Raw genomic sequence first — 18,600 nt, 5'->3', positions numbered from 1 at the left:
GGACCTCAGTAAATTCTGTCACTTCCCCCAAACTACAAACTTGCAAATCAGGAAGCACTGCAAGCACCATAAGAGACTCTCCACTGGGTCTGTCACAGGACCTGTCTGGTACATTCAAAACACAATTAAATGTAAATACAAGAACACATATGCCAATAGTAGCTCACTGAAACCCAACAACACTAGAATTTAAGCTGCTTAAAGGCACAGGCTTTGGAAATAATTTCTCTAACTTTTACAACAGTGCTCATTTCATATAGTAGCCTCTCAAATATTTGTTGAAAAAATGAACTTTAGAAAAATATGTCAAAGCTGATGATGTTCTAATCCCTTTGAACAGAAAATGAAGTATCTAGACTGACCAAATACTGGAAGCATCAATAACACATTTTATATGTATTTATATTAAACTTGCTCAGTTCAAAGTCAGTGTTTTATATCCATGATATAAATCAATTCAAGATGGCCCTTCCATAGTTCTAAAGGATCACATTCTTTGCCTAAATACTGACCAGCATCTTATAAATACCTATCAGTAGGTATGGAATTAGACTAAATTAATTCATGACCACCATAAATACATACTCAAGAAAGGATCGTTTTCCCATATGAAGGTGAACAAAACACAATATGCCCTCTAATATTATAAAGTGAATAAAACACTTAGAATGGGCATTAGTTTATTGTCTACATCAATAGGAGGCTTGAGTCACACGTTAAAAACACAGTATCAGGGCAGCGCCTGTGGCTCAACAGAGTAGGGCGCCAGCCCCATATGCCGGAGGTGGTGGGTTCAAACTCAGCCCTGGTCAAAAGCTGTAAAAAAAAAAAAAAAAAAAGGTGGCGCCTGTGGCTCAGTGAGTAGGGCGCCGGCCCCATATACTGAGGGTGGCGGATTCAAACCCAGCCCCGGCTGAACTGCAACCAAAAAATAGCCGGGTGTTGTGGCGGGCGCCTGTAGTCCCAGCTGCTCGGGAGACTGAGGCAGGAGAATCGCTGAAGCCCAAGAGCTAGAGGTTGCTGTGAGTACTGTGACGTCATGGCACTCTACCGAAGGTGGTAAAGTGAGACTCTGTCTCTACAAAAAAAAAAGACACAGTATCGAGCAGTGCCTGTGGCTCAGTGAGTAGAGCACCAGCCCCATATACCAAGGGTGGAGGGTTCAAACCCAGCCCCCGCCAAACTGCAACAAAAAAAATAGCTGGGCGTTGTAGTGAATGCCCATAGTCCCAGCTACTCGGGAGGCTGAGGCAAGAGAATCATCTAAGCCCAAAAGCTGGAGGTTGCTGTGAACTATGATGCCACAGCACTCTACAGAGGGCGACAAAGTGAGACTCTGTCTCTAAAAATTAGAAAAACAAAGGGGACAATACAACTGAGGACTTGGGCAATGTGTGAGGGGCTCTGCAGGGGTGTGTACAGCGACACAGAGGAACTATGAAGTCAGGTGGGAAGGGAACACTGTTCACATTACTGCACGAAATCCAAATTACCATAAGTCACCTAAATCACAACGGGACCCTGTAAATTCATCTTGAGAATTACTCTGGCCAAGTGTAAGCTCAACTCACTAGTAGGTGGAACTCTGGATTTATTCTCAGCCCAACCATTAAGGAGCCGTGATCTTATCAGCAAGTCATCTGATTTTCAGTTCCCTCCAGAAAACAGGACACAGTGCCCTACCTGACAGAGTATTTGAGGGATCAGTTGAAACACTACCTTGTAAATGCAGGGCCTCTGAAAATAAGAGTTATTTGTATTCCTACACTGAATTATCACTAGAGTTAAAATGTTTTTGTTCATTCATGTGTCAAGTATTCAGCGGGATAATTTCCACTCTGTGGAAAAGACAAAGGTCCTCAAGTTCTATTGCAAGGAAGGCACTCCACAGACCTGAAACCTGTAACCAAATGGGGTAAGCCTGGGTCCCAGTGAAGGCCCATACTCTCCCTGCTTCTTGTATTAGGAGATAACCACCAATTGATGGAGATAAATTATCATGCGAAAGAACCAAAGAACAAAGACAGAGCTAGATCATCACTAAAATGAATGAATTTTAAGTAGTAATATACAAAAATTAACACCCACACTACATTACCCAACCCTCATAAGATGCTACATTCTAACATTTAACATACACAGAGGACTTAATGGATTTCTTATCACTTAGGTACAACTAGGCCTCCAACACACTTTGATTCACTTATGGATGAAAATTCTTGTAAGCAGGCTCAGCGCCATAGCTCAGCATTTAGGGCACCAGCCACATACACCAGGGCTGGCAGGTTTTAATCAGCCCAGGCCTGCCAAACAACAACTACAACAACAACAAAACAGCCAGGCGTTATGATGCGTTTCTGTAGTCTCAGCTACTGGGGAGGCTGAGGCAAGAGAATCACTTAAGCCCAAGAGTTTGAGATTGCTGTGAGCTGTGATGCCACAGCACTCTACCAAGGGCGACATAGTAAGACTCTGTTGCAAAAAAAAAAAAAGAATTCCTGTAAGCACTTGGTATTAACAATGATTTCAAAATCCTACTTGAAAAGCCAGGATCCTGAACATATTTTTTCCTCTCCCAACAGACACATGCCTTCTGTTGCATGTGCACACACAGGTTCATGCTCACTCCTGCTCTCTCATATTCACACACAACTGAGACACAACAGTCTATTAATACTGACTTTCTACCTATGGGACTGTTTATTTTTTTATTTTTATGAGACACAATCTCATTATGTCGTCCTGGGTAGAGAGCTATGGCATCATAGCTCACAGCAACCTCAAACTCCTAGGCTTGAGCAATCCTCTTGCCTCAGCTTACTAAGTAGCTGGTAGGTGCTCATCACAAAGCCCGGCTAGTTTTTTTATTTTTATTAGAGACAGGGTCTCACTCTTGCTCAGGCTGGTCCTGAATTTCTGAGCTCAAGCAATCTTCCTGCCTCGGCCTCCCAGAGTGCTAGGGTTACAGAAGTGAGACCCTGGATCCGGCCAGGACTATTGATTTTTGATCTTTTATGATTTGGATTCTGATATACTAGAGAGAAACTATCAAAATCTTAGAAGTCTGATTTGGAGACTCTGATAATAGGGGACATTTTTCTTTCTTTTTTTTTTTTTTTTTTGTAGAGACAGAGTCTCACTTTACTGCCTTCAGTAGAGTGCCATGATGTCACAGGACTCACAGCAACCTCTAGCTCTTGGGCTTCCATGATTCTCCTGCCTCAGCCTCCCAAGCAGCTGGGATTACAGGCGCCTGCCACAACACCCGGCTATTTTTTGGTTGCAGTTCAGCAGGGGCTGGGTTTGAACCCGCCACCCTCGGTATATGGGGCCGGCGCCCTACTCACTGAGCCATAGGTGCCACCCGCCATTCTTCATTTATAAAGCTCCAAATTCAAGGTTACTTCATTACTGCACAATACTATAAAATGACTCAAAGTGGCATATACGCTCTCTGATTTATACAAAAAATAATTTATAAGGCTGTTCACAGTCTCATGTCTGTAATCCTACCATTTGGGGAAGCCAAGGTGGGGTATTGCTTGAGCTCAGGAGTTTGAGACCAGCCTGAGAAAGAGTGAGACCTAGGGCTCAGCATCTATAGCTCAGTGAGTAGGGTGCCAGCCACATATACCAAAGCTGGCAGGTTCAGGCCTAACCCAGGCCTGCTAAAACAACGAGAACTGCAACCAAAATATGGCCAGGTGTTGTGGTGGGTGCCTGTAATCCCAGCTACTGGGGAGGCTGAGGCAGGAGAATTGCTTAAGCCCAAGAGTTTGAGGTTGCTGTCAACAGTGACACCACAGCACTCTATCAAGGGCAACGTCGCCAAACTCTGTCTCAAAAAAAAAAAAAAAAGAGTGAAATCCTGTCTCTACAAAACCAGTCAGGCGTCAAGCATTATATTGGGTGCCTGTAGTCCCAGCTACTTGGGAACTTCGGAGGCTGAGGAAAGAGGATTGCTTGAGCCTAAGAATCTGAAGTTGCTATGAGCTACGATGCCATGGTACTCTACCAAGGGCAATAAAATGAGACCCTGTCTTCACTAAAAACAGAAAAACTAGCCAGGCATTACAGGGAACACCTATAGTCCCAGCTACTTGGGAGGCTGAGACAAGAGGATTACTTGATCCCAGGAGTTTGAGGTTGCTGTGAGCCATGATGCCATAGCACTCTACCCGGGGCAATAGAGTCAAATAAATAAAATAATTTTTTAAAAAATGAACTGGTCTGGCGGCGCCTGTGGCTCAGTGAGTAGGGCGCTGGCCCCATATACCAAGGGTGGCAGGTTCAAACCCAGCCCTGGCCAAACTGCAACAAAAAAATAGCAGGGCATTGTGGCGGGCGCCTGTAGTCCCAGCTACTTGGGAGGCTGAGACAAGAGAATCACGTAAGCCCAAGAGCTGGAGGTTGCTGTGAGCCGTGTGACGCCATGGCATTCTACCGAGGGCAGTAAAAAAAGTGAGACTCTGTCTCTACCAAAAAAAAAAAAAAATGAACTGGTCAGAACAGACAGTAGAAAGAGAATGCATTCAACAGGTCCCCAGCAGCACGATGTGAACTTGGCTCACCGTGGTCACAGAGCTCTTTTGATAATAGAACTTATGTATCTAATGCATTTTTTTGCACAAAGACTTCTGTGTAACACATAGGTACAGGGAAGGAGACCTAGTGGTAATGTTCTAGGAGACTTAATCATAGAGGCATGGCTGCACAAAAAGCTTGACCATGTGGACAATAGTTTCCATTTTCACATGTAATCAGCTATTGAAGAAAGGAGCATTATATTAAGATTTTTTATATAGTTTATCTATTTGGCAGGGAAAATATCAAATATTATATTATTATGATTAAAAATATTAACAAGGGGAAATCAGGTTTGCCTTTCACATTGCCGAAGTCACTAATTTATATACCTTTTGGATTATTGATTCACCATGTACTTAAGAAATTCAAATTTAAGAATTCTTAATATTGGGCGGCGCCTGTGGCTCAATCGGTAAGGCGCCGGCCCCACATACCGAGGGTGGTGGGTTCAAACCCAGCCTCGGCTGAACTGCAACTAAAAAATAGCCGGGCGTTGTGGCGGGCGCCTGTTGTCCCAGCTACTCAGGAGGCTGAGACAAGAGAATCGCTTAAGCCCAGGAGTTGGAGGTTGCTGTGAGCTGTGTGATGCCACGGCACTCTACCGAGGGCCATAAAGTGAGACTCTGTCTCTAAAAAAAAAAAAAAAAGAATTCTTAATATTCTTTTGGAAGTTTTTGTTTTTTAGTTAAATGTATGAACATGTGTGGTGACTTGCTGGATGTTGTCATTACTAAGACATTTCATAGTTTATAATACACTCTAACATATGTTATCAAATTTAATTTAAAACTATAAGGCAGAATGATTTATAGCTATAATTAATGGTACATGAAGTTATATTCTGACAAACCAATAACTCTTTCAAATTGTAGAGACATTCAGTGAGAAATCTAAAAACTGGCTTCATAAAAATAAACCTGAGTTTCCATAAGAGATGGTATGCTTTTTAAGGAGTTAGGGTAAGGGGTAAAAGATAAAATTTAATCCCATCTGAATTGTATATATTCAAGCTCTAGCTATGCTGATAGTTTACAATCCATACCTTCTTTCTAGTAACATTTCATAGAAGTCTCTGATGTCTTGACCAGATTTCTCCATGCAATGATAAAATGCCAGCTGGCTTTCACGATTTGCAAAATCCACCTTAAAAAAAAAAAAGGTCAGCAAGTGTTCGTTATAAATTTCAGATTTTAACGATGGGAAATGTTATCAAATTTGAAAATTCTTCACAACATAACCTTTTTGGACAAATTTTAGGAAATAACAAATCTATCTGGAAGTGAAACAGTCCTCCTAACTATATTGTGTTAACCTGAAATCTTCCAAATTCTACAGAAATCCTGATAAAGAAATGTAATTTAAAGTTTCAGACCCAAGGGCGGCACCTGTGGCACAGTCGGTAAGGCGCCGGCTCCATACACCGAGGGTGACGGGTTCAAACCCGGCCCCCGGCTGAACTGCAACCAAAAAAAAAAAAAAAAAATAGCTGGGTGTTGTGGCAGGCGCCTGTAGTCCCAGCTACTCGGGAGGCTGAGGCAAGAGAATCGCTTAAGCCCAGGAGTTGGAGGTTGCTGTGAGCTGTGTGATGCCATGGCACTCTACCGAGGGCCATAAAGTGAGACTCTGTCTCTACAAAAAAAAAAAAAGTTTCAGACCCAACCCTGAGCTGAGGTTGCTGTGAGCCACCACTTTCATCCTGAAGGATAAAAAAACAAAGTGGAGAATTAAAATGGCAATTAAAAATCAAATGAGGCCAGGCACAGTATAGTGGCTCACACCTGTAACCCTAGTGCTCTGAGAGGCTAAAGTGGGAGAATGAGTATGGTCATGGCCCTATAATCCGGCCTGGGTAAAAAAGGGAGACCCGAGCAGCACCTGAGGCTCAGTGGGTAAGGCGCCGGCCCCATATACCGAGGGTGGTGGGTTCAAACCCGGCTCAGGCCAAACTGCAACAAAAAAAAAAAAAAATAGCCTGGCGTTGTGGCGGGCACATGTAGTCCCAGCTACTCGGGAGGCTGAGGCAGGAGAATCACCTAAGCCCAGGAGTTGGAGGTTGCTGTGAGCAGTGTGACACCACAGCACTCTACTGAGAGTGATAAAGTGAAACTCGTCTCTTAAAAAAAAAAAAAAAAAAAGGCGGGGAGACCCCAGCTCTTTTTTTTTTTTTCTAATAAATAAAACACAGTTTCTGGGTGGCTCCTGTGGCTCAAGGAGTAGGGCGCCGGCCCCATAAACCAGAGGTGGCAGGTTCAAACCTGGCCCTGGCCAAAAACTGCAAAAAAACAACAAAAACAAAAACAAAAAACCACAGTTTCCTTGTTCTTTAGCATCATTGCACAGGGTATGGCTCCACGTGGTATGTGATTTAGGAAAGAAAAAAGACACGGTGGCTTGTGAAATACACCCTCTGTTCATTATTGGCACAAATTAAAGAGAGAGTTCTACTGTCCTGGTACCTTTATTGGGTCTCCTTAAAGACAGACAATGTTATACATATATGCCTTCAGGGTTACAACCAGATGAGATAGGATTCTGTAGAGAGACCCCAGCTCTTTAAAAAAAAAAAAAAATTCAGGGCGGCACCTGTGGCTCAGTCGATAAGGCACTGGCCCCATATACCGAGGGTGGTGGGTTCAAACCCGGCCCCGGCCAAACTGCAACCAAAAAATAGCCGGGCGTTGTGGCGGGTGCCTGTAGTCCCAGCTACTCGGGAGGCTGAGGCAAGAGAATCGCTTGAGCCCAGGAGTTGGAGGTTGCTGTGAGCTGTGTGATGCCATGGCACTCTACCGAGGGCCATAAAGTGAGACTCTGTCTCTAAAAAAAAAAAAAATTTCAGAGCAACTAAATCCAGCAACCTCTGTTGTACATAAATTTATTGGAACCACAGAACATAAAATATGGAAGAACATTAAAACTTTAGTCACAGTTGGGCCTAGAAGTCATTAAAACATATGACACTTGTCAGTTATAAATTATCTTATTTCATTTTGAAAATAAGTACTTGTTTATTCTAGCCATCATAGTTATTAAGTGTATACATTTCTTTTATCTACCATGAATATCAAATTTTAAAAAATATACACCAGATGCAATAAAAAAGGGAAAAAAAAAAAATCAAGCTTTCAGTGGTTAGCTACTCTTTAAAGAGGAAGACGGCATCATTTGGGAAGTTAGACTGATACTCTCAACCCCTGGGTGTGCAGATACCCACAGGGAATGGTGCCTGGGCCTGCGCTGAGACCATGCACATGCACATCAAGTACCAGACCCTGGAGAGACATACTTCTTTGAATGAGGGGATTTTTAGGGAAGGGTCTGTGGCTAATCATTTTTTTTAAAAGGACCTTCTGCCCACCAGTATCTGAACACAAAAATCATAATATTCCCCTTAACAATGAGGACATAAACTACATGTCCTGTAATACCATTCTCTTTGTTCGTTGGCAACCTACAAATGCCAGTTATTGAAGGGGTGAGATTTGAATTTCTTTTGCTTCTGTTTAAAGTCATTCTGCACACCTTAATTTTATTCCCACCAATTTTCCTCCCTTTGGTCTCTTTTACAGCTGCTTGTGCATATTCAATTTCATTGTAGAGAACTAGGGCCATGCCTTTTAAGCGGTCAAACACCACCTGTAAGAAATAAAAAACAAAAACTAAGTAAGAGCCTCATCCACTGGACTTAGTGTCAGTCCCAACAAAATCCTACATCACAAGGACGCTGCCAAGAAAAAATATATTTTGATGTACTTTACCTTGGAAAAAAATGTCAAGCTTTTTTTGATGACGCTCCAAAAAAATGACACATGTTGTAGTGAACACACCAGTAAAACATGTAGGGACTATTTAGAAAAATCATGAATATTGTGGCTTGAGGTATATTTTCCTTTATTTTGCTTTTCTGTATTTTACTTTGTTTTCCATGTTGAACGCCTATTCTAAGTAAAAAATATTTTTCCTGTTTGGCTCAAAAAGCAAACAAAGAAAAAACAACCAACATCTTTGAAAGAGAGAAAAGAAATTTAAAAAATACTGAATTATCTAGGCGCCTGTAGCTCAGTGGTTAGGGTACTGGCCACATGCACCAGGGCTTAGTGGGTTCGAACCTGGCCTGGGTCTGCTAAAACAAACAAAATAGCGGGCACCTGTAGTCACAGCTACTAGGGAGGCTGAGGCAAGAGAATCTCTTGAGCCCAAGAGTTTGGGGTTGCTGTGAGCTATGACACCATGGCACTCTACCAAGGGCGACAAAGTGAGATTCTGTCTAAATAAATAAATAATAAAGAATAAAGAATACTGAATTTACAAAAATGTCAGTGACTTTTTTTTTTTTTTTTGTAGAGACCCAGAGGGCACTGTACTGCCCTCGGGTAGAGTGCCGTGGCGTCACACGGCTCACAGCAACCTCTAACTCTTGGGCTTACGCGATTCTCTTGCCTCAGCCTCCCGAGCAGCTGGGACTACAGGCGCCCACCACAACGCCCGGCTATTTTTTTTTTTTGTTGCAGTTTGGCCGGGGCTGGGTTTGAACCCGCCACCCTCGGCATATGGGGCCGGCGCCCTACTCACTGAGCCACAGGCGCCGCCCAGTGACTTTTTATTATAAGTAGCACTACTGTCCAAAGCTGCTAGATTTTTATTTATATAGGCCAATCTTTAAGACGAGTATTTCTCCAAATAACAAAAGCTATGTTTAAAGAAATATCCAAATTATGCAACCTACCTATCACAGAGTAAACAAGCTATTAAGGAATTAAACTTTACCTCATAAAATGAAACTGGGTCCAAAGACCCTATTCCCGTTGTTTGTGGGTATGTCATGTAATAAACATTTGTTGTATGACCTTCCGTTCAAAGTCACCATCTTTTTGTAAAAAAGACTAACTACATATTTAGTATAAATGTAACCAATTACATAATTAGACTAATTTTAATGTGATATAAAATTATAAAACTCCATAAGAAACATTCTATTTCATTCTATTTAACTATACTATGAGGATAATTTCACAATTAATCATCTCAGCTAGTTCAAAATAATTTTTCAAACATTTATAACTTTAACAAATGCAAATACCCTTACAGACCAAATTTTAACAAAGACAATTTTAATGTGTGAGTTACTAAAGAAACTGAGACTGAGTCTTGGCACCTGTAACTCAGCAGCTAGGGCACCAGCCACATACACCCGGGGCTGATGGGTTCAAACCCAGCCCAGGCCTGCCAAACAATAACAAAAACCAGCCGGGCATTGTGGTGGGCGCCTATAGTCCCAGTTACTTGGGAGGCTGAGGCAAGAGAATCACTTAAGCCCAAGAGTTTGTGCTCTGCCTAGGGGGATATAGTGAGACTCTGTCTCAAAATAGCAAACCAAGAAAAAGGAGTCAGAAGTAAGCATGAAACACACATCAAAACCTCGCACATACCTTTATCACAGGACCGTATCGGCAGAAATGTCGTGTTAAATACTGATCTGATACATTTGAAGAAAGTCCATCTAACCATACACAGTTTGTAGGCATGCTTTTTCCAAAACCCAGCTGAATATAAAAGGCAAAATTTCTATTAGTAAAGTTTACAATTGCTATTCAATTACAGAATTCTGAAAAAACTATTTTTCCATAGAAATCTTACCAAATCAACATCAAGTTATAACCATCTAGTTAAAATAAAATAGAAATTTACAAAAAAATCAATTCTGCCTGGCTAATAGCTATTGATTCAGATTATACTATAACAAGATGGGAATACAAATATCTTTCACATTTATGGTCGATACAATTACTGCAATGTTAAATAATCAGACACAGGCAAAGAAAACTCCAAATCTTAAAAAACAAAGCAAATCACAACAGCATGGTAATTTATGCAAACGTATTTACCTTAAGGCGATTATTTCCCAGGTATTCCCCGTCCATCTTTTTAATGGCTTTACAAACGCTGGCAATATCACAATATTGCAAGAATGCATACTGAGGAGCTCCATTTACTTTCTTAACATCAATATCCTGAAAAAGTCAGTCAATACCACTTAGCCATATGCCAAGAAGAAAATAATAAATCTGAACAAATCAAGTCCATAAAGGATGTTCATTTCTCAAAAAAGTCATACTTCCAATAATCATTTTCTTATTTAAAATTGTATATCTTAATACAACTATATATTAGTTTAAACGCTGTACAACACAGCATCTATAATCACAAACCATGAAATTCTTCCCATATGAAGTTCTTTGCAGAGGAGCAATTGCCTCAAAATTTAAAGTTCATAACAACAGTATTGTTTGTTTATTTGTTTTTAAACAGAGTCTCAAGCTGTTGCCCTGGGTAGAGTGCCTTGGCATCATAGCTCACAGCAACCTCCAACTCTTGGGCTCAAGAGATCCTCTTGCCTCAGTTTTTCTATTTTTAGTAGAGATGGGGGAAGGGGGTCCTCACTTTTTGCTCAGGTTGGTCTCGAACTCGTGAGCTCAAGCACTCCACATGCCTTGGCCTCCCAAAGTGCTAGGATTACAGGTGTGAGCCGCTGCGCCCGACCCATAACAACAGTGTTAAGAAAGGAATTTATGATAATATAGAGAATGTAGCCTATTTAATGAAATCCTAAGAAATATGGCTTGGTGCCCGTAGCTCAGTGAGTAGGGTGCTAGCCACACACACGGAGGCTGGTGGGAGGCTGGTGGGTTCGAGCCCAGCCCAGGCCTGCTAAACAACATTGACATCTGCAACCAAAAAACAGCTGGGTGTTGTAGCTGGTGCTTGTAGTCCCAGCTACTGGGGAGGCTGAGGCAAGAGAATCACTTAAGCCCAAGAGTTTGAGGTTGCTGTGATCTGGGACACCACACCACTCTACGGAGGGCGACATGGTGAGACTCTGGGGGTGGTGGTGGGGAGGAAAGAAATTCTAAGAAATAATTCCCTTTTATAATATCTAAAATCCTTATTAGGGGTGAGGCCATTTAAAAGACAATAGCTGAGAAGATTAAGAATGATATATCAAGTTTTGAGAAAGTCATTTAAAACATGTGACCTTGGGCGGCACCTGTGGCTCAAAGGAGTAGGGCGCCTGCCGCATATGCCGAAGGTGGTGGGTTCAAACCCAGCCCCAGCCAAATACTGCAAAAAAAAAAAAAAAAAAAGTCATGTGACCTTGGCTGGGTGCGGTGGCTCACACCTGTAATCTAATTGTAGGACTCTGGGAGGCAAAGGCAGGTAAACTGCCTGAGCTCACAGGTGCGAGACCAGCCTGAGCCAGAGTGAGACCTCATCTCTAAAATTAGATAGCCAGGTGTTGTGATGGGCGCCTGTAGTTCCAGCTATTTGGGAGGCCAAGGCAAGAGAATTGCTTGAGGCTTAGAGCCTGTAGCTCAAGCGGCTAAGGTGCCAGCCACATACACTGGAGCTGGTGGGTTCAAATCCAGCCAGGGCCTGCCAAACAACAATGACAACTACAACCAAAAAATAGCCGAGCGTTGTATTGGGCACCTGTAGTCCCAGCTACTTGGGAGGCTAAGGCAGGAGCATTGCTTGAGCCCAGGAGTTGGAGGTTGCTGTGAGCTGTGATGCCACAGCACTCTACCCAGGGCGACAGCTTGAGGCTCTGTCTCAAAAAAAAAAAAGAGAGAGAGAGAGAATCGCTTGAACCCAAGAGTTTGAGGTTGCTATGAGGTATGACTCCACAACACTGTACTGAGGGCAACAAAGTGAAACTCTGTCTCAAAAATAAAAAAAGAAAAGAAAAGATGCAATCTTGAAGGCAAAGACTCATCAGTATCAGTATACCTAACTGAACCAAAGCTGGAGATTGATAAATACGGTAATAATCTCTCATATCCAAAATGAATGGATATTTATAAATACTTGAACTGCTCTGTGAAGATCCACCAGAACACCATCCCTGGATTAAAGAAACACTTACAAAGGGGACCCCCTCATCTCTTTGGAATGCATAAAACTTGGGCCTGATACCCCAATCCTGCCTACTAACAGGTGGGCGTGAAAAAACATGGCGTACACATGAAAATGGTCCAGAGAAACCACTGAGTTAGACAGCAAATATCTGTACTTAAAAAAATAATAATGACCTGGGCCATGTAGTAGAATACACTACAGAATAAAGTTATGTGGTTATGTCAATGTCCTTAAAGGTCACAAGCCAATAATCAAAACTCAAAACAGCAATATGAATAGTACATTTAAAGAGCTGTTTGATAAGTACTAAAAAAGGTAATAATCTATACTCAAAATTATTCAAAGTAATGCTAAATAGGAGTTGATTTTCACCATTATGTAGAGTATAAAACCCTAGGATAACTCCATTTAAGGGAATGAGCTCCAAAGAATAGTGGTGGGTAGACTCACTCAGGCTGTGGCTTAATCTGTTATCAGCAGCAGGCCAGTTTTCTAAAGTGAGTGTGTCACTTAAAATAGTGATACCCATCAGCAATTGCTGCAATGATGAGATTATGATTTTCAAACAGAATACTTATAGGTATATTATATTTGAGAACCATAACTCTTGATAATATAATTATTAACACAACATATAAACACAATAATATTCTACTTTTACCAATCTTCACGATGAAATGCATCCATGTACCCAAATTACATCTTTTTACACTGTTCCAAAATTTAAAGTAGCAGCCACATTGAAATAAAAGTATGTCTGAAAGGTTTACTAGTTTATAGACTCATGAATGCCAAAAAACAAATTAAATAATACATGATTGTTTAAAGACAAAAGAAGCTAGAGCCCAGATAGGTTAGTAAACTCCACATCGCCCATGCAGGTGGGCATAGATCTGAATGGAATTAGGGTATATACTACTCATGATATCAGAAGAACTTGAAAAATCAAAATAACTGAAAAAGGAAGATGATGTTTTACTGGTATATTTCTTTAAATATATATGTATATACATTGTCTGTTTTCTCTTCCTTTTCTACCAACCATTTCTCTCTTGCACCCAATCCCTACATCAGTGAGTTTTAGATGAGCCACAAGCACAAATCCACAAACATAAATAGGATAAGACTAGATATCACTAAAAAAAACAAGAATCTTTTGCTTAGAGCAATGATGTATAAACAAGAATGGACACACATACACACACCCCTGAAAGATTAATAACTGATCCTACTCAAAGATTTTTACCCCCTAAGTCCAAATATACTAGAGCATTTTCTTCAGTGTTCATTAGTAATAGTCTCAGAAAGACATAAGTAATTTCCCTATTTTTTTCAAACACAGAACAAAATAATCCCAGAGAATAGAGCTATAATCAAAATATTTTCACTATAAATTGACTCAAATTATGAGTCATAACAGAAAAATCTTTGTATCCCTAAATCTAACAATGACTTGTATAACATAAAAAGTGATTCAGACTAAGTGCAGTGGCTCACGCCTATCATCTCAACACTGGGTGCTGAAATGGAAGGATCACTTGAGACCAGGAGTTCAACACCAGCCTGAGCAACAAAATAAGACTCCATTTCTACAAAAAAAAATTTTTTATTCTTAAATTTAGTCAAGTATGGTGGCACAAGACTTTTGTACTACCTACTTAAGAGGCTGAGGTGAAAGGATTATTTGAGCCTAGGAGTTTGAGACTGTGAGCAGTGAGCTTTGATCGCACCACTGTGCTCCAGGTTGGGCTATTAACAAAGTAGGACCCTTGTCTCTTTATAAAAAAAAAGTAATTAGAATTAAAACTTACAAATAAAATTGAACTTCCAACACAAGCCATCCAAATTCTAGTAATCACACTCTGGCTTCTCTTCAGATCATATAAATCTTTCGCCTTTTATCAAATTCCAGTAATCCTCTAGGTATTTCTGATATGTATTTGTTGCTGCCTTTTTTTTTTTTTTTTTTTCTTGAAATAGAGTCTGCTCTGTAGCTCCAGGCTACAGTGCCATAGCCTCAGCAATCTCAAACTCCTGGTCTCAAGCAATCCTCCTGCCTCAGCCTCCTGAGTAGCTGAGACAACAGGTGCCTGTCACAATGCCTGGCTAATTTTTCTAATAGAGATGAGATCTCTCATCTTGTCCAGGCTGGTCTCAAACTCCTAAGCTCAAGGAATCCTCCCACCTTGGCTTCTCAGAGTATTAGGATTATAGGAATGAGACATTACACTCAGGCTGCTGCTTCTTTTATCACAAACGTATTTTTCTCTTCCAGATTTTCCTTTCAACTCAAGGACTAGGTATAGAACTAAAACAGAACTCGATGGACAAAGAAAGATAAAAATGGTAAAAATATATACATATGTATGAACAAAACAAAGTTTTTTTGTTTTTTTTTTGCAGTTTTTGGCCGGAGCTGGGTTTGAACCCGCCACCTCCGGCATATGGGGCTTGTGCCCTACTCCTTTGAGCCACAGGTGCTGCCCAAACAAACATTATTTTTCACAAATAATATCTAATGGGCTTTTCTGGATTTTCTTTTAGCAGGAGTATAAAACACACAGAGCAAATCAGAAAACATTCCTTACATCATTATATGTTTTTTTTTTTTTGGAGACAGTCTTATTTTGTCACCCTGGGTAGAGTGCCATGGAATCATAGCTCACAGCAACCTTGGGCTCAAGTGATCCTCTTGCCTCAACCTCCCAAGTAGCTGGGACTACAGGCACCCGCTACAATGCCCAGCTGCTATTTTATTTTATTTTTTTGAGACAGACTCTCACTATGTCACCCTGGGTAGAGTGCCATGGCGCCAAAGCTCACAGCAACCTCCAACTCTTAGGCTTAAGCCATTCTCTTGCCTCAGCCTCCCAAGTAGCTAGGACTACAGGCGATCGCCACAACGCCTGGCTATTTTTTTGTTGCAGTTGTTTAGTTGGCAGGGGCCAGGTTCGAACCCGCCATCCTTGGTGTAAGTGACTGGCGCCATAACCACTATGTACAGGTGCTGAGCCCAATACTCAGCTATTTTTTATTTATTTATTTATTTTTTTTTGTAGAGACAGAGTTTCACTTTGGGTAGAGTGCCGTGGCATCACACAGCTCACAGCAACCTCCAACTCCTGGGCTTCCGCGATTCTCCTGCCTCAGCCTCCAGAGTAGCTGGGACTACAGGCGCCCACCACAACGCCCAGCTATTTTTTGGTTGCAGTTCAGCCGGGGCTGGGCTTGAACCCGACACCCTTGGCATATGGGGCCGGCGCCCTGCTCACTGAGCCACAAGCGCTGCCCTACTCAGCTATTTTTTAGAGATAGGGTCTTGCTCTTGCTCAGGCTGTTCTCAAACCTGTGAGCTCAGACAATCCACCTGCCTCAGCCTCCCAGAGTGCTAGGACTACAGGTGTGAGCCACTGTGCCTGGTGTCATCTTTTCAAATATAATCTGTACTATGCTTTAGGTTTTATGACAAAGATCTAAAATTGTTTTACTATAAAAGCAACCTACCACAATTTCTCCAAAGCGCTGGAAGATGTTGCGAAGGTCATGATAAGTAGTAGTTTTCTCAAGGTTGCCAATAAAGAGAGTTCTTGTTGCTTTGGGATGAAATTCATCTATCCTTTCATCCAAGGGACGAAACTCATTTTCACTTTCTGTTTCTGTAAGCAGGATGGGAAGAAAGTAGAAAGAAAAGACCGGTTTTAATGTATATTTATATACTCATGCGAAAATCTACATTTAAAAATTTCTGAAATAATGAGCTTGAATATTCACCAAACTAAATTATAACACTTTCAGAAATAGCTGCCCCTTGTTAACCCCAAAGCAAAAGAAGAATACAAAGGCTAAAGAAACATGTCCAAAAAAATTAAGAATTTAAAATAAAAATGAACTGAATTTAAATATTCTAAGTTGATTTGGTTTTTGGGTTATTTTTTTGAGACAGTCTCACTTTGTCGCCTTCGGTAGAGTGCCATGGCGTTATAGCTCACAGCCACCTCCAGTTCTTGGGCTTAGGTGATTCTCTTGCCTCAGCCTCCCGAGTAGCTGGGACTACAGGCGCCCCCCACAACACCTGGCTACTTTTTTGTTGCAGTTTGGCCGGGCCAAGTTTGAACCCGGCACCCTCAGTATATGAGGATGGCGCCCTACTCACTGAGTCACAGGTGCCGCCCCTAAGTTGATTTGTTTTAAAAGTAATCAAATAAATAACAAATAAATTATAAGCCCCAGAAAAAGTATTTATTAATCTAATCTTATGTTGCAAAAGTATGTAGGAGGTGCTCAATTTGGGATATAAAACTGCATTCTCAAATACATATAAAAACTCATCTGGAAGCCAGGAGCAGTGGCTCACACCTGTAATCCTAGCACTCAAGGAGGCCGAGGTGGATTGCTTGAGCTCAGGAGTTCTAGATCAGCCTGTCTCTACTAAAAATAGAAAAACTAGAACCAGTGGTTGTGGATGGTGCCTGTAGTCCCAGCTACTAGGGAGGCTGAGGCAAAAGGATCACTTAAGCACAAGAGTTTGAGGTTGCTGTGTGCTGTAACACCACAGCACTCTACCAAGGGCAACATGGTGAAACTGTGTCAAAAAAAAGATTTCTATTTTTTATGATCAAAAGCCCTGGCTTAATTTCTAATTCAAATTTATTAACTTGGTCTAGGGCAAGGACAAGGTTTTGTTGATAACAATTACAGTATAATACTGTATATTTTCTTCTGAAAACAAAGCCATCCAAAAAAAATTATATTTAATCAACTTTACCGAAACAAAGTGTTTCATGCTAGCCACTGATGTTGCCAATGACAACACTGGTATTAAAAGACTCAATTTCAGGGTGGCGCCAGCCACACATACCAGGGCTGACTGGTTTGAACCTGGCCTGGGCCAGCTAACACAACAATGACAACTGCAACAACAACAAAAAGAACAGCTGGATGTTGTGGCGGGCACTCCTATAGTCCAGCTACTTGGGAGGCTGAGGCAAGAGAATCGCTTAAGCCCGAGAGTTTGAGGTTGCTGTGAGCTGTGATGCCACAGCACTCTACCCAGGGCAACAGCTTGAGACTCTGTCTCAAAAAAAAAAAACAAAACTCAACTTCAGAATTACTGAATGAATTAGACAGAATGTGTCTCACTCCTACTTCCAGATTGATGGCTCTAATGGTAGCTTGGTTTAATCTTAACCAGTTTCATCAAAGAATATGCACTTTCAGGCTCAGTGCCTTTGGCTCAAGCGGCTAAGACACCAGCCACATACACCTGAGCTGGCAGGTTTGAACCCAGCCCAGGCCCGCCAGACAACAATGACAGCTGCAACCAAAAAATAGCCAGGCGTTGTGGCAGGCACCTATAGTCCCAGCTACTTGGGAGGTGGAGGGAGAGGCAAGAGAATCACTTGAGCCCAGGAGTTTGAGGTTGCTGTTAACGGTGATGCCACGGCACTCTACCCAGGGTGCCAGCTTAAGGCTCTCAAAAAAAAAAAGAATATGCACTTTCACAGAGTTAGGTGGACCCAGAAACTGCCCAGAGCTCCTATGAGCTGTCTCCATATTTTCGCCATATCTCAAAAGAGTTATAGTTCACTCTCAGTTCAACTGAGTTTTCTTGAAACCATCTAACACTGAGTAGACATTTAATATTTCCAAAAAAATGAAATAGAAAAGAAAAAATAATTTAGATACATCTTGAAGCTTGTACTCCAAAGGGCAGAATCAGAAGGGGAAGCCATGATTTGCAACCATGAAAATCTATCATGGCTTCATTCTCATGGAACAGCCTGGTAAATTTTCAAAATTGGAAATTCAGTTAGCAAAAGAAAAAAAGGAGTTTTCCATATGTAGTCTACTTAATCTTCATGACCAAAGTTTTACTGGCTACACGTACTTGGAAAAATCCCTTTTATCATGTAATTTCATGTTTAGGGGATTTTAATGCTATCTATAGGATTAAGAAAAGCACAATTTAGAAGCTACCAAGGGTCTTTCAGCAAAGCTAGGTTTCTTGAGTTTGGATCTTTTAAAAGATCCTCTAGGACCAGGCAACAGAGAAACCCTGTCTTAAAAAAAAAAAAAAGAAAAAAAAAAAAGGCTTGGCACCTG

The 18,600-nt window shown here is 41.3% G+C and overlaps 1 protein-coding gene across 4 annotated transcripts in view; it reads right to left on the bottom strand.

Moving 5' to 3' along the window:
• Positions 1-18,600, bottom strand: part of SPEN (spen family transcriptional repressor) — a 113,831-nt gene that overhangs the window by 13,051 nt on the left and 82,180 nt on the right. For all 4 annotated transcript variants that reach the window (XM_053577184.1, XM_053577185.1, XM_053577186.1 and 1 more), the window contains 5 exons: positions 16,003-16,154; positions 10,470-10,595; positions 10,014-10,127; positions 8,107-8,220; positions 5,630-5,730 (listed from right to left, as the gene is read on the bottom strand). In XM_053577184.1, the coding sequence (XP_053433159.1) occupies positions 5,630-5,730; positions 8,107-8,220; positions 10,014-10,127; positions 10,470-10,595; positions 16,003-16,154 (607 nt within the window). The remainder of the gene's footprint in view (positions 1-5,629; positions 5,731-8,106; positions 8,221-10,013; positions 10,128-10,469; positions 10,596-16,002; positions 16,155-18,600) is intronic.

This window comes from Nycticebus coucang, chromosome 22 (genome assembly GCF_027406575.1).
Source record: "Nycticebus coucang isolate mNycCou1 chromosome 22, mNycCou1.pri, whole genome shotgun sequence".
NCBI classification, from domain to species: domain Eukaryota; kingdom Metazoa; phylum Chordata; class Mammalia; order Primates; family Lorisidae; genus Nycticebus; species Nycticebus coucang.
This window is presented reverse-complemented; position numbering and strand designations above follow the sequence as displayed.